The 14737-nt window shown below is 35.4% G+C and overlaps 1 protein-coding gene across 3 annotated transcripts in view; it reads left to right on the top strand.

The window, feature by feature from the left end:
- The window catches only part of DPYD (dihydropyrimidine dehydrogenase), a 336246-nt gene that overhangs the window by 113851 nt on the left and 207658 nt on the right, over positions 1 to 14737 (top strand). For all 3 annotated transcript variants that reach the window (XM_085068147.1, XM_085068146.1, XM_085068148.1), the window contains 2 exons: positions 2288 to 2369; positions 4838 to 4925. In XM_085068147.1, the coding sequence (XP_084924273.1) occupies positions 2288 to 2369; positions 4838 to 4925 (170 nt within the window). The remainder of the gene's footprint in view (positions 1 to 2287; positions 2370 to 4837; positions 4926 to 14737) is intronic.

The raw sequence follows: 14737 nt of genomic DNA, 5'->3' as shown, positions 1-14737 counted from the left end.
TTACTTCCATTCACTGTAGAAATGTTCATGTCCGGTTTAAGGGCACCAATTCCTTTTGTCCTTATTTTAATCTTGAAACAAGGGGAGCTGGCCTGTGGCAGAAATCATCCATTATTGCATTTGTTAGTCTTTGCAGCACATCTTTTAACAAATTTAGGTTATTGATGGGTGTGTTTCCAAGGCTTCATAAACTATTGCAAATTGCTAAGAAGACCAAATCAATTTTGTATTTGGAATCAGCTGTTTATAATGGTACTGGTTTTGCCTTCTCAAAGTTTTTCCCAATTATTTTTAGTTAGGATGTTTCTTGCACCATAACTAATTTTCATAATATTGTGACTCTAGAAAGGTGTCTAGTGATTGCAAATCCTGTGGTGGGATATTTAAATATAACATAAATCCGTGCTTCTCTGAACGTGTCTTGATTTTTCATATTTATGGGCAGGTTTTCCTACATTTCACCAGTCATGTAAAATTTATGCTTTACAGCAGAGTAGGCATGAGCACACCATGCTCTTGCGTAGAGACCATGAACAAGCTTTACTACTTGTGCTCCTATCATTGCCACTGCTTTACAGCGTGCCAAAATACTTCTCTCTCTAGGCCAAAGAGAGAGTTGCCCCTTGAGCAACAATAATTTGAGAAACACCTGTCCAAGCTCCTCTAACTTGGGTCAGATTTGAGGTAGAGGTGAATTTGTGGGGCACTGTTTGCATCCACTGCATCCCTCCTCCATCTCAGCCCCATTTCCTTTTCCCTCTCTCTCTCTCCATTGCAGAGTCAGAGACCAACTGCTGCTGCTGAAAGAAATTGTATCAAAATTATTGATGTATCAGTTGACTTTCGTAAAAAGCCTCTTGTCATTGTTAATGTGCATGCATGTGGGTATACCTCACAGCATAAAACTAAGTAAATGTTTAATGAGAGCAAAAACGTGTTTGCAAATTCTGACAGTGATGTAACACAACCAGTACTGTTCTGGGAGCTTGTTGTGGGAATGACAGGCCTTTAACAAAGACAGAGAACTTTCCTTTTTTTGATTTGATTTCTTTATTGAATCTCTGTTGCAGAATCATATTGATACATTAGTTTCTGCCTCAGACACCTTTATTTAGCATGACCTATGAAAATTGTATTGACACATTCATTATATCTGATATTTACAACACTTCTCATTGCACACTGATCAAGAAAGGTGTAAAAAGGGCACTATTAGAAATAAGGAAGAACACCAGTTTCTTATCAACATAATTCAAGTTTACGCAACTTAAATAAAACTCTTCTGGCCTGTCAAAGTTAGATGCTAAAGATGGTGTGGTCATTATCAATATGTAAAATAAAGCTGCAGTGAATCTCTTGTGCCAGCGCTTTGTTATGGATATTACAGATTCATTAATTTGAAAACAGATTAGACCGTTTGAAGCTTAGAAGTATCTGGGGAGAAGCTTTTACTTTTCTGCATATTTAGGTTTTTATCTTCATTGAACAAAAATATCTGAAATATAACTTCACTCTGTTTATCTGTAACGTGTTTTACAGTAGAGATTTTGAACTGGCATATATAGATGTCGTTTTATTTGAGATAAATATATATTTATTAGGTCTGTGTCAGTAGCTATAAACTGAGATTCTATACTGGCACTGCAGTTTTCCCCTTCTGTGATTCTGGGAACTTGAAGATGTAATTCCTTAATCTTCCCCAGGAGGAAAAGTCAAAAAGCAGACATGAAATCAGCAGTTGATAGGGTGTTTGTCCATCCTGAAAAATCATAACAATTTTATGAAGTAAAAATGGAGATGGATACAGTTTTAAATACCATAGCTCAGAATAACATATGTAACACTTAAAAAAATTGTATGGGAAATTTGATTCTCTCTTATTGTATAGCTTGATGAACGATTGCTATGTCACTTTGCTTTTAGTAGCCATGAGGTCTTTTTTAAAATGGACATCTTCAGTTTAATGTTACATGTTCTGGTGAATTAAAGGAATGGAGTTGAAGTCCTTTAGAACCCGAACGTAACATATGTCAAATAGTTACCTACAAGTGTGGGCAGTGTTGGCCTCAAGGTACTGTCTACCTGGCCTTTATTTTCAGCATTGGATAAATAATGCTTTTTTATTACTCAACTAAATTTAAAAAAGTCAAGTCACATTTCAGCACATTTCCATTCACATATGTCAAAATTACTCAGGTATAAGTATTTTCGCAAATAATAATAATTTTTTTAAGTCCTCTTTTCCTGATAGTTACAAGTATTTCACAAGCATTTTTATTTATTTTAGTATGTCTGAAATCCCCCAGTTCCGATTGCCATATGATGTAGTGAATTTTGAAGCCGAGCTTATGAAGGATCTTGGAGTGAAGGTAATGAAAAATATATCCTGCCTATGAATAGCTCAAAGAAAAAAAAAGAACAAGAACTCTGCCAAAGATTAACAGCAAAATGTCATGAACATTAGTAAAGAACGATTAAAAGCTACGCTAGACAGAGGCAGGAAGATGCTTCTTCTTGCTCAGGGCATTTGTCTGTCTCCTGTCTGAATGCCACTAGTTTGGAAAAGGGCAATCAATAGTTCTCATCTGGCATGCCTGCATGTGATTAATTGTCTGTAAGAAACAAATTCCTAAATTGCTTTAGGGGTTCAATGTAGCTATTGGAATGATTTGATTTTTTTTAATCAAGTTTTTTTCACGCAAGTTTGGCACTACTTAAACCATTCATATTTGATACTTCTTTTGTTCCTGCTCCCTGAGTTTTTTTTCTTAATGGTTTATAATACAGTCTTGCATCCAAGTTAACTTTATAATAAAATGCATCAAATTAAAGTGTTATCATGATCATCTGTTATAAACAATAACAGTCCATTCAACTTCTTGGAAAGCAATACTTACACATTATTCTGTTAAATAAATGTGTGTTGTTTATAGATAATGGGAACAGTGATTTATTGTTAATTCACGACTTGAGCTGAAGATTGAGGTAGTATTTACAATTGCTGCACATTTTAATAGAAGTTACAAACTTAGAATGTATCACTGGATCAAATTTTTGAGTGCTGGGAGGGATACTTTATTTTTAACATGTTGCTAAATCCTTCAGTGAAGCAAGAAATTCTTGGAATCTTTCATGTTGATTCACATTGTAAAAGCAGTAGACTTTTGTCACAAGACCTGAGTGAGAATGTTATTCTCCCTAGGTTTTATAAAAATGCTGGTAAAATGCAAGAGAAGGTTTTAAGTGCTACAGATCTGTTTTTTCTATTCTAAAGTTCCTTTTGCAGCCCTTGAAAAGACTGAAAGAATGGAGCTTTAGTTAGGGATGGGGTTAACAGAGCACTGAGACACCTTTAGACAAAATGCTAGGCGTAGACTCCTGGGAATCCCCTGCCAGCCTCAGTTCTCAGGGCTTCATGTTATGACAAAGTCCCCAGAATGGACTGCTAGAGCCACCATGTCATCTTGACCTGCAAGTCCTCTGTGGTTCTGGAGTGCAAAAGAGAATCTCAATGTAAATTTGCTTCGAAGCTCTGCCACTGGTTTGCAGTTGACCCTGTGGCAAGCTGGTTAAATAAGTACCTTAGATTTATACCTCTATAAGCTGGAAATATTTTGTGGTGTTTACTTAAAGCATTTCAAATCTGTGGTGAAAGGTGCTGTGTTGTGTAAATGCTCAGCAGTGCTGTTTATTCAAGTAATTCTACTGAAATTAGTAAGAATTAGTCAGCTGAATAAGGATTACAGAGCTAGGCCCTAGGAGTATTATGAATCCTCACATAAAATAGTATTGCTATTTAAATTCCTTCATTAGGTTTTCATAACGTATGTACATAAAAGGATAAAAAAAATGTAATGACAATTTATGGAATGTCTTTTGTTACAAGTGAGGATGGAGTCTGTATTGTTTTAAGGATTGCAATAGTACATGGCTCTTTCACCTCTGATAAAATTTATACTAAATCTCCAAAGACAAAGTCAGTGTTTTAAATAGTGTAAGTTTTATTTTACCTCTGTCTTTTTTCCCACCAACAGGAAAAGTATATTAAATGAAATATAGACAGATTGAATAACAAACAAGATACACAGCGACATGAAGGCTTAACTGTTAAGATCACAAAGTAGAGAGCTTACACAACAGCATTGCTTTTGTAAAGCAAAATCACATAAAAAACCTGGGGGAAAGCATTCAAGTTCAGAGAGTCTGAGATGTGGAGATAAAAACACACATACCTATGTCAAGAAGTATGAAATATCAGAAGAGGAATCACATGCACTTTTTGTGCTCAAAGGCCTTGGGGTTAGGAGTGATGAGCAAAAGGTGTATGTATCTCCAGTTGCATGACCTCTGCACAGGGACTGCCATCGCTGGTTGCCTGAACACGCAGCAAACACTATTCTCTGTCTCTTATACAACCACTGGAGGTGCTCAGCCTGTGCAGTGGCTGCTCAGAGCAGGATTGTTGGTGGAGCATGGCTCTGGGAAAAAAATTTCAGCTTTTGTTTCTGGAAGTAAAAAGTAATTGAACCGAAGCAAGTATAGATTATAGCTGTGTTTTGATTGCTGTGAGTTATTTCTTTCAATAAATGAAACACCAGTCTCTGTACTGTGGACATTGTTGCTTGTCTAAATTAGAATTAACAGTGAGAAATCTAAACCAAAACTTATGTCATTCATAATTTTGAAAACCTTTGTTAGTTTACCATGCAGAATGTGCTGTTCATTATAATCGAGCAGGGCAAACTGTAATTTGCGAAGGGTGTTCTTCAGACTTACTGTCATCTCTGGCTATGTGTTTTGCAGGGAGGTTTTCTGAACCAATTTTTAATTCTTTCAGATAATTTTTAGGAAAGGCCTTGCAGTGGATGGAATGACACTCCATACCTTGAAAGAAGATGGCTATAAAGCAGTCTTTATTGGAATAGGTAAGAAGAACTCACTGTCTTGTCATACTGAAATTGAAGGACCGCCTAGGAATAAACTGGAACTTGTATCTTTCTTAATAGCATGATGGGAGAAAGCTTTAATTTGATGCATTCTGGAAATATGAAATATAAGGACAATTTTAAAATTGGGAAGCTAAACCTAGTGGCCTTAAGACAGTTATTAAGATTTTCACATTTATATTATAGATTTTTAAGTAAGATGTGAATGTAGCTGAATGAGTTGATTTATTGTTTGTTTAAATAGTTAAAAATGGGTGAACTAAAAATTTGCTTGTAATTAATTGCCTTATTGGCCTAGAGCGATACACAAGTTCAGTTTTCAATTTTTGTGAACAGCTTACTACACCCACACAATTACTGAGTCTATATGTAAGCCAGTGATATCATGCTTGATTGCTTTTCTTCTTTCATCCATATAAAACATGTAACATCCTTCAGTTAGGCTGTAGTGAAACGTGCTTATGGAGTATGTTAACAAAATAAGCTGATTTTGACTTATACTAAAACTGGCATCATAGGTCTATCTTCTCTCATATGCTAGAGAAGTCCTGCACCTCTCTGCTGTTTGAATCATTGCTTCTCTTTAATCTTAGATTAGAATTGTTATCCATTTACAAGTATTTTGAAGTACAGCTGGACCCATTGCTGCCATATGATAGGCATGTTGAGCAGGCATTGTCTACAGTTGGTATGAGGCTTAATGCTCTTTATTGATCTAGACGTTGCCTAAGTGAACATAATAGGAAACAAGTTGTCCAACTGTTCCTCCTTCCTATTATTGATTACAAAGATGTAATTCTTAGTACAACGACAACTGTTGTTTACCATCTGGTTATGCAGTATAATAAGCTTTGCAGGTCTATTCTGTCATGTAATGATAGCAGAGTGTTGTGATTGATGTAATCCTAAATCCTCACATTGTTAGAGAACTTCCATGTATAGGAATTCTGATGTATCATATTTTGATGTAATCATATACAAGGCAAATGGTGCAACTTATATTCTTTATTGTTTTCATCTATGTCTTTTGAACTGCATTGTGAAACCTCACCAATGAGGAATTAATTCATAAGCACTTGTTTTCTGTGAGTCTAGCACTTAGGAAAAAATTCTCTGACTTTTTTTTAACATTAGCATCCTTTCTGAGTATTTCTGACTCAGAAGCTTAGAAAAACAGTTCAGTGTAGTGTCAGCAAAAGTGACCACTGAGCACTTCACATAGAACTGGAGTGTTTGGTTTATGTATGTGGTTTTGTTTTCTGACCTTAATAAAGCTATCCTAATATAAAATATTTTTGGTTACAAATATATATACGGACAATGTTTTGCCATACGGATGCTAGGTAAAGGGATGCAGCCAGAATTTTAATGAACCAGAGAACGTATCTGGAGAAGCATAATTCTCCTGTAAAGCATGTGTTCATTGACTGTGCTAGAAACAGAGGGTATAAATGCAAATGAAGGATTATGTGTACCTATGAAGTTTTGTTATTGGAAACTACCTTGCATTTATGATGAAGTTGGTCCCTCTGTGTACCCCTTTGTCTGCCTGTCATCTTAGTTTTACAGTACTGTGTAAGACACTGGACAGTAATGTGGCCTTGCATACTGTCAGTGAGAGGGGGAGGACATGCTAAGGGGTTGCATATTTGTGAAGTTAATGATATTAACACAATAGAGCATTTATACACTCTCAGCAACAGCCATTTTTCCATAATGAGTGTGAACTGCATTTCTTTTTGTGTTCTTTGCCTCCTGAACAAACATTTTCAATGAAATATCACATTTGAACATTCCCTGAATCATAGGGGTAAAATAATTATAGAGCTACTTACATAAAACAGGAGATTTTTTTTTTGTTGTAATTTGCTTCTGAATGGATTTGTACCTTGATGGAAAATAAATGTGGTAGTTTTCAATTTTCCCTATTAGTGGAAAAAAGGAAAAGTAAATGAGTGTGTAAAAGAATATGAAATCCCTGATGGGACAAAAGTACAATGTGACTTTTTCATAGCAATATGATTTTTGGAGAGCACACCTTTAGTTTTGCAAATGAGATGGAACTCAAGATTTTATCAGTGAGGGTTGTACAAGAGTCCACGTGTGATTCATAAAACAGAAGAACACTTGTAAATAACCAGCTACTTAAGGGGAGGTGTAGTTGCAAATAGGACTTTGAAAACTACATTTCACACAGTTATGCATCAGGACAAATCTATTGCCTGTGGGAATATTCTGTGTGGTTGGGAAAATGCTCTCCACATCTGGTTCTATGAGTGGTAAAACATAGGTGACTGAGGTTTGATTGTTCTAGCAAGTGAGTGTATTGAAGAAAATTTAATAGCAAAGGCTTTTTGAGAGATCTGTTTGGACAGGTGTTAAAAGTGTGCTCTAATCAGCTATTTGCTCTGTTGCTGACATGAGACATAAAGAATTCCTAAGAAGTTCACAAAGGGATACAGGTTAACAGACTTACTCTGGAATGAATAATATTAAAAAAGGGTGGTTTGAGGCATTGAGGCTGTGGTGGCTTATCTTAAGGGGAAAGATGTTCTCCAGCCAGTAGGTCTGGTGCATTTAGTCACTGGTTTAAAGTTGAGAAAAACACCTTATACTCGACTTGAAAACAAACAGGTGGCCAGCGTGTGTCACCAGCGCTTGGCGGCCTCTGGGGTCTCAGTTTCAGTTACACCTTACCTCCATCTTTCCCAACTAGGCTGTGAAGACTGATGTAGTTTGTGGTTATGAATATATATGTTGAACTAGGAAAGACTAAGTCCTAGGAAAAGCTTTCATAGTTACCTGGATATGCAGTAAGGATCAAGCTGGGAAATGGCAATGTAAGAGATACTCCATGCTTCTGGTTTTCTCCAGCAGTCAAAATTTCAGATTACAGCTAACATAAGTATTAGAAGGTAGTCCATGAATCTCAGTTTCTTACATCAAGAGTAATGATAAACAATGGCATGCATGATAAGTTTTATAGAACCAAAAAGTAGCAGCTAAACAGTGGGAGGAACAATATTCTTTGAGTCTCTACTGTATTTCTTTTTTGTTCTTTTTTCCTTGTGATTTAGATAGGTGAAATTTCAAAACTTAGTCTTATTTCAATGGACAATTAAAAATGCTAATTAGGAATTAGAGATGAAGAATTAGAGTCCTTAAAATTTTCATCTTAGAATTCCAATTATCTTCCAGTTACAAAACTTTTGGGTTTATTTTGTTACTCACAAACATTAATTAATAGGAATTAAATCTCCCAATTAAACATTCAAAGTTTTAAAACCAACCTCTAAGCATAGAAAAATACTCCATCCTGTTCTAAGAGGTTATTCAGTGTAGTCCACCATGAATCAGCTCTGGTCTTTGATAAGAAAGGTTTGTGAAGAATTTCTGACTGAACTGACAAATCAGTTTGAAAATATTGCTTTTAGAAAAGAAAAAGTCTTGCATCAGTTGCTGCCTTCTGTAAACACCGTAGAGACTCGGGGCAACAGAGAATAAGCATGCTGAGAGCAAAAGGAGAAATCAATGAAGGGGTGAGGGGCTAGAGGAGAGAGCGCATGGTCCTCTGAGACAGCAAAGTAAGTCAGGCAAGGGTATCATACAGGAAACAGAGCAGTCTGAACACTTTGTGTTACTGTGTCTCTTCATGGATTTTCAGGGTGGAATATGATTTTTACCATAAAAAAAAGGGCTGTGTGTATGTGTCTCTCATGGCTATCAAAGCAAATGCAGAAATACCAGGCTTTTATTACTCATCCTTCTAGAAGTTCAGCTGCATTCTTTGGTAAACAGGATTTTGTGGTTCTGTCTTTTAAGACTCCACAAAGCATTTTATATTCTTTCTGAAAGAGAAAATACAAAACAGTTTCTTTGTGGAACTACTTAATTGAATAAGAATGAATAAGCTAAATACTTAAAGTATTTAAGGAGATTTTTTCATGTGAGATTCAAATGAGTACATAGAAATGCTACCACCATAAACATATTTTCTGCAGACTTTTACACAAACTTCTATCCTTATTCTATAATAGTTTGTCATAAGGTAGGTGTTTTATATAACTTTTACGTTCTCATTAGATTAATAGCAGATAAAACTACATCCTCAAATATTGTTTTATTTGTTAAAAAAACCCCCAAACCTAAAGTCCCCATTCCCAGAAATCGCTTAGACATTTTAACTCCAGTGTTTGTAGGTTTAAACTTGCAGTGCTAACTAACTTTCTACTTCTCATTGAGTAATGAAGCTTGCTTGTTTCTTCATCTGTCTTCTGATGTTGAATTGCTGTAAAGTTAGTTTTATTGTATATGGGTATTCAGAGTTGTATTAAATACTGTGTAATGGTGGGTTAGATGAGTGTACTGAGTAAATCCAAACAGATTGTTGCTTGAATGTATTCTAAATAGTATATCCTGCTTGCAAGGGTTAAAACTGTATAAAAAAAAAAAAAGAAAAGAAAAGAATTAAATCCCTTGTGGAAAGAACCTTTGTCTTAATTGCAGTCATTCATAGTTAATTAACATAACATTCAAACAATGCTATAATCAGATCATGTCATTGATTGGAGTGAAATTACACACCAAAAAAAAAAAAAAAAGAAATTAAAAGTGCAAGCATTAATGTACCTTGTTTAAAAAAAACCTCTGTGAAATTGATTTACTCTCTCTTCCCCAAAAAGTAAGTAATCTCCTCATGCCTGTTATTATCTTCTGATTAACTATGCAGTGCCACCTGGTGTGCAGATGGGAGGACTATTACACATCAAGAGCTCTGTTCACACCCACCCACACAGATATAAACCTACGTGGCAAAAAGTGAACAGATGTTCATTTTGCTTGTGCTATAGCAAAAAATTGTGCATCGTACTCCTGATTCATAAACTAAATTTGGAGGACATGAAATCTGCATATGGGGCCCGTAGGCCCATGGCCAGCACAGACATTTATGGAGGAAATATGTCATGTTCAAAATAGTTCTCATTTCAGGTTGTGAACAGACTTTTATTTGCTTGCTTCTCTGGTTTTGGTTTACCTTGTATTTCTGAGTTTTCTTCTTTTCACTTGCTGTTTCACTTACCTCCTCCAAAGGAGCATTTTGGAGGCAGAGTCATTTGAAAGCATATCCAGGATTTATCTGTTAGTTGGTTGTTTTTTAGAATTGATTTGTGTTTCTTGGTGCTTGTGATGTTCCCAAATGTTATGGGAGGATGTTAGGGCTCTTTGTGAAAAGCTGTTTGCCTCAGTGGTGATGTATCAAGTCATGGAAATGACAGTGCACCTTGGTTAAAGAGAGAGCTTTAGGACAGGCATTGTGCAGCCTTCGGCTCTTAGCATCACCGTCTGTATTGTTGGAGGTTTTTTGTTATTGTTTTTATTATTTTATAGTTTCATAAATATTTTGACACTTTATAGGTTATAGCTTTTGCTGCAGGGAAACCAAAGCCTAAAGACAGGCAGATAAAAGACAACAAATAATGGAGAAAAATAGTACGTTGAAAGGTAGTGCAGGAAAGAATGATCTTGGAGACATGATTAGCTAGATACTCAAAATAAATGTGTGTCTGGCTTAGTTTCTGGGTTTATTTTGTTGCCCCTTGTAGACAAGGGAGATCACTGTTTCAGAATCTTGCAAAGAAAATGCTTTTCACCACAACAATGGCCTTTTAAGCATTGGTATCCATATACAGTAAAAGATATTAAAGGCTACAGAACCTGGGGAAACATTTGAAATTATATTTTATCGTTGCAAACCAACATATTGAAATTTATGTATCTGCAAAAAGCTGTGAGCCTTTGGTATTAGAAATAATGAGAATGAAATAATCAGGATGAGTCACAAAGTCAGACAGAGTACTTTAAACAGTTTGAAGAACAGCAGTGGTGAAGAGCAGTGGCAGGATCTGGACAAAGCAAATTCAACATATTTCACAATTGCCTTACAGTTCCCTGACTAGTTTTAAAACTAAATTTTAAAAAAGTTGTTTTTAAAATAAAGATTCCATGAGAAGTCCAGTGAAAGATGTGTTTGCACTTAGTACAAAACAGGATCAAAACTTCACATTGAACTGCAACTGCATGAAATGAAGTCCCAGGGAAGAAGGTCTGCAAAAGTCTGTGCAGTCAACTTTAGGAGTTCTTTATAATCTGCCTCCTGGAGAGCCTTAGCTCGTGGCTCACAGCTTGGAGAATAAATGCATCCTTCTTTAACACTACATTTCTTGTTTCATGTCTCATGTGAGTAATACTCTAAATTAATTATACAAACCATTGCATCTAATACAAAACTTGTAAGTCCCTATTTTATTCTTATCTTCTGCTACTCTTTAATCTAAAAAGTATTGTTATTAAAAAACAAATACTTATATTAGAAAAGAAACTCTGTAAAAAACCCCAATTTTTACATATTACAGCAGGAATTTGAACTTGCTGTTATTCCCAATGCAGTGTCTTTTCTAGAGAACAACCATGTACATAAATCCAAGAATTTTTATGCTTGAGGCATTTTTTTCTACTACTGGCATTTGTAGTAAGCTGTTATTTCAGCTCTTTAGTCCTCAGTACTGCTCTGGATATTGGTGGAATATTCCTACATATACATTGGAAACTCTAGGCAGTTGAAAGCTTTTAGGGCTAAGATTCACAAAACAGCTTATTTATTATTAATAGTCTCAGGACCCTTTCAGAAAATACTAATAATCTGCCCTTGGGCATCCTTATGATATTCACTTGTAAATTACACAGATTTTTGTGCTCTTGCTTACTTATCTTTCCTAGCAAAACACCACTTAGCATAACAATCTCTCCTGCACATGTTTTACGAAACACTTTCCTGTCTTTTTCCATGATGCTAGACAGTCTGCCTGAAGAAATGCTCATTTAAATATAATGACAAAATGAATTTGACTCATTGTTTTAATAGTAGTTAATTTTTTAATATCTTAGTGGATTATGTAATCTAACATTATTTAGTGCTTTTTAAATTTAAGCATATATTTTTAAGCATTTTTATGTTTGAGGTGTATTAAAAAAACATTGAACCAAATGGTGATGTTATATAGTATATTTTCATATTCTGATGTTAACACTTGAATGCTTTACACTTAAAGATAAGAGCTTTGCTTGCTTGTGTGTTGTTTCCAAAAATTCACTTCATGACTCAGTTGTTTTTATCGTTTAGATGTACAAATATTAATTACGCTGCCGTCTTTTTACTTCCACGTTACTATTCAGACACAGAATGAACAACCTTCTAAAGTGCAGTTTGTGAGTTGATCCACATAATTTACTTTAGCTGAGCTCTCTTTTTTTTTGGTAAGAAAAGTATATGTGGTCCCATATGTGTTTAATGCAATCAGACACTTTTTGGAACATTGTTCTACCTAATGCTATAGAAGGACTGGCATAATACAAAATCTAATCATTAGGTTTAGAAATTCCATTTTTTCCTTCATCTTGTTTGCAGAAGAGAAAACACTGGTTAAAAACTAGGCTTGTTGCATTTAATTTTTTTGTTTTTCAAGATTATACACAAATACAAAGTGTGTCAAAATCTCACTTACTTAGTGCCAATTATTGGTGAGAAGATGGCAAGAAATTTTTTGTGTTAATGGATAAAGTTTTAAGCAGTCTTCCTGTCACATTTATATCTCATAAATATAATGTTCCCGAATTCATATTCCTTTTACTGCCCACTCAACAAGGGGTATATCAGCTTGTTGAATTGAATTGACAAAGTTAAGACAAAACTGGATTTGTGCTGTGGATTTGGAGTACATGTTGAAGGACTTTTAGAGGTTGCTTCAGGAGATCTTCTTGCTCTGCCACTTGTCTGCTTCATGAGAGTGGTGCTTAGCAAGCCCCTGCTGGGCATGGGTAGGGCTCAAGGCTTCCATCTGACCTGGTGGTTGTCTTGTGCTTCTCAGTCATCTGCTTCCCTTTTCATCATTGCCCGGTAGTCAGACCTTTGGTTTAGGAGCAGTTTGATATAACCAAGGGCAGTTACCTCATTTCAGGGGGAAACCCTGGGGGTGCTGGAGACCAGTTTTGGTTCTTCATTTAACTTGGGGTACACTCATTAGTGAATCTGTTTCTGGGTGGGATTCACAGTCTGAGGGCCTTCTGAGTCCTGTAGCGCCTGCAGTGTGTGCCCAAGGGAATCCCTCACTCCTTCTTCAAGCTCAACACATTAATTTAAAAGCTTTCCTTTTCCAGAAGCATTCCTAAGTTTCTTATCCAAATGATAGCATCTGTCATCATGAGAAGGCACATCCTCTGCTCTTCTTTACTTTTAATATCGTGGACATTTTAAAAGGGAGCAAATATCTATGAAAAAGATTTTACATGTGCACTATATAAGTCATCTTTAACTAAGCTGTGTAAATGTTTGTGCTGCTGTGTCTCTGCTGAGATGCCAAGGTTTTATTTATTACTGTTTCATTGATGTAATAGAAGATGATGTAACTCACTTCAGATTTCATAGAATTATTTTTGTTAGAAATGATTCTTTGTTCATTTGTGACCATTGATAATAGTTGCTTATTTGGGTGTGATGCGTATATTTAAATAGATTGTAATGCTTTAGTAGGTAGTGGAATTTCAGTATCTGATTCTTATTTAAATTGAAATTAGATTGTTAACAGTTATTAAAGCTAATTTCTAAATAATACAATATTTATAGCTTTTTCTCCAGTACATCGGATTTTTTAAATGAAAACAGAGCTGTCTTCCAAAGAAAACAGTTATTCTAATTTTATAGATATTATTTTGTTTACTAGTTAGACATTGGAAATATCACAACTCATTATTTCAATATCTGAGTGACTTAGACATGATTGCATTTCTGTTTGTTGGTAAACACAGGCTTGATGCTTCTATTGTGGCCCAGCACACATCTTTTGTACATGAAAAATGATGGGCAAATTTTTTCTGTGAGAAATTTATGACCCTAAGATTAGCTCAGTTGGTCAGAGCGTGGTGGTAACAACACCAAGTTTGTGGGTTCAATCCTTTTATTGGTCATTCAGTTAAGAGCTGGACTTAATGATCCTTGTGTGTCCCTGCCACCTCAATATTCTGTGATCTGGATGTGTTTCTATTTTAGTAAACTTTACCAAGTTGGATAAGAGTTGCTTCAAAACAAGACTAAGAATGCTCTCAAGAAGACTTTATACTAAAAGTTTGTGTTCTTGACTGAATTAAATCCCTTCCAGAAAGAAATTTGCAGAGTTAGAGGAGCTAGAGTGACCATTTTATGCATCAAGTGTAAGGTATTAGATTGTGGTGTCTGTACTAATCACTAATCTGTGATGTCTGTACTACTCACAGGGATAAAGTTCCTGCCTGTTTTCTTGCTGGAGTAGCTGCTAGATAAAAAAGCTTGGTGTTAATTTGCACTAAAACAAAACAAAACAAACAAACAAACAAACAAAAAAAAAACCAAAACCAAACCCTCCTGCAGTAGATAGAACCTGAAGAAATTACCTGTAATTGTTACAATCTCTGCTCTCTTTGTGCACAGCATTTTCTGGAAATCTCAACAAAACTAAGTAAAGAAATTTCTGAAATCTTAACACTTTTTAAATTGTAGGGACATAAGAGTCTTAATACAACCTCTACACTGACAAGTTGGTTTCTTATTTTTCAAATGCAAATACGGGCCTTTGCATATGCTGAATGTGCCCTTTATTGTATTGAGGCATAGAAAATACACATTGTAGCTCAGTCACTTCTGTAGACCTGCCAAGAATGGAATATGTTTAATCAGCCTTGGAGGGTGAATAATCCTAGAT

Source organism: Lichenostomus cassidix, chromosome 8, assembly GCF_008360975.1.
Source record: "Lichenostomus cassidix isolate B80296 chromosome 8, HeHo_3.0, whole genome shotgun sequence".
Taxonomy (NCBI): Eukaryota; Metazoa; Chordata; class Aves; order Passeriformes; family Meliphagidae; genus Lichenostomus; species Lichenostomus cassidix.
The sequence above is the reverse complement of the archived record's forward strand: the minus strand, read 5'-3'. Positions and strand labels throughout refer to the sequence as shown.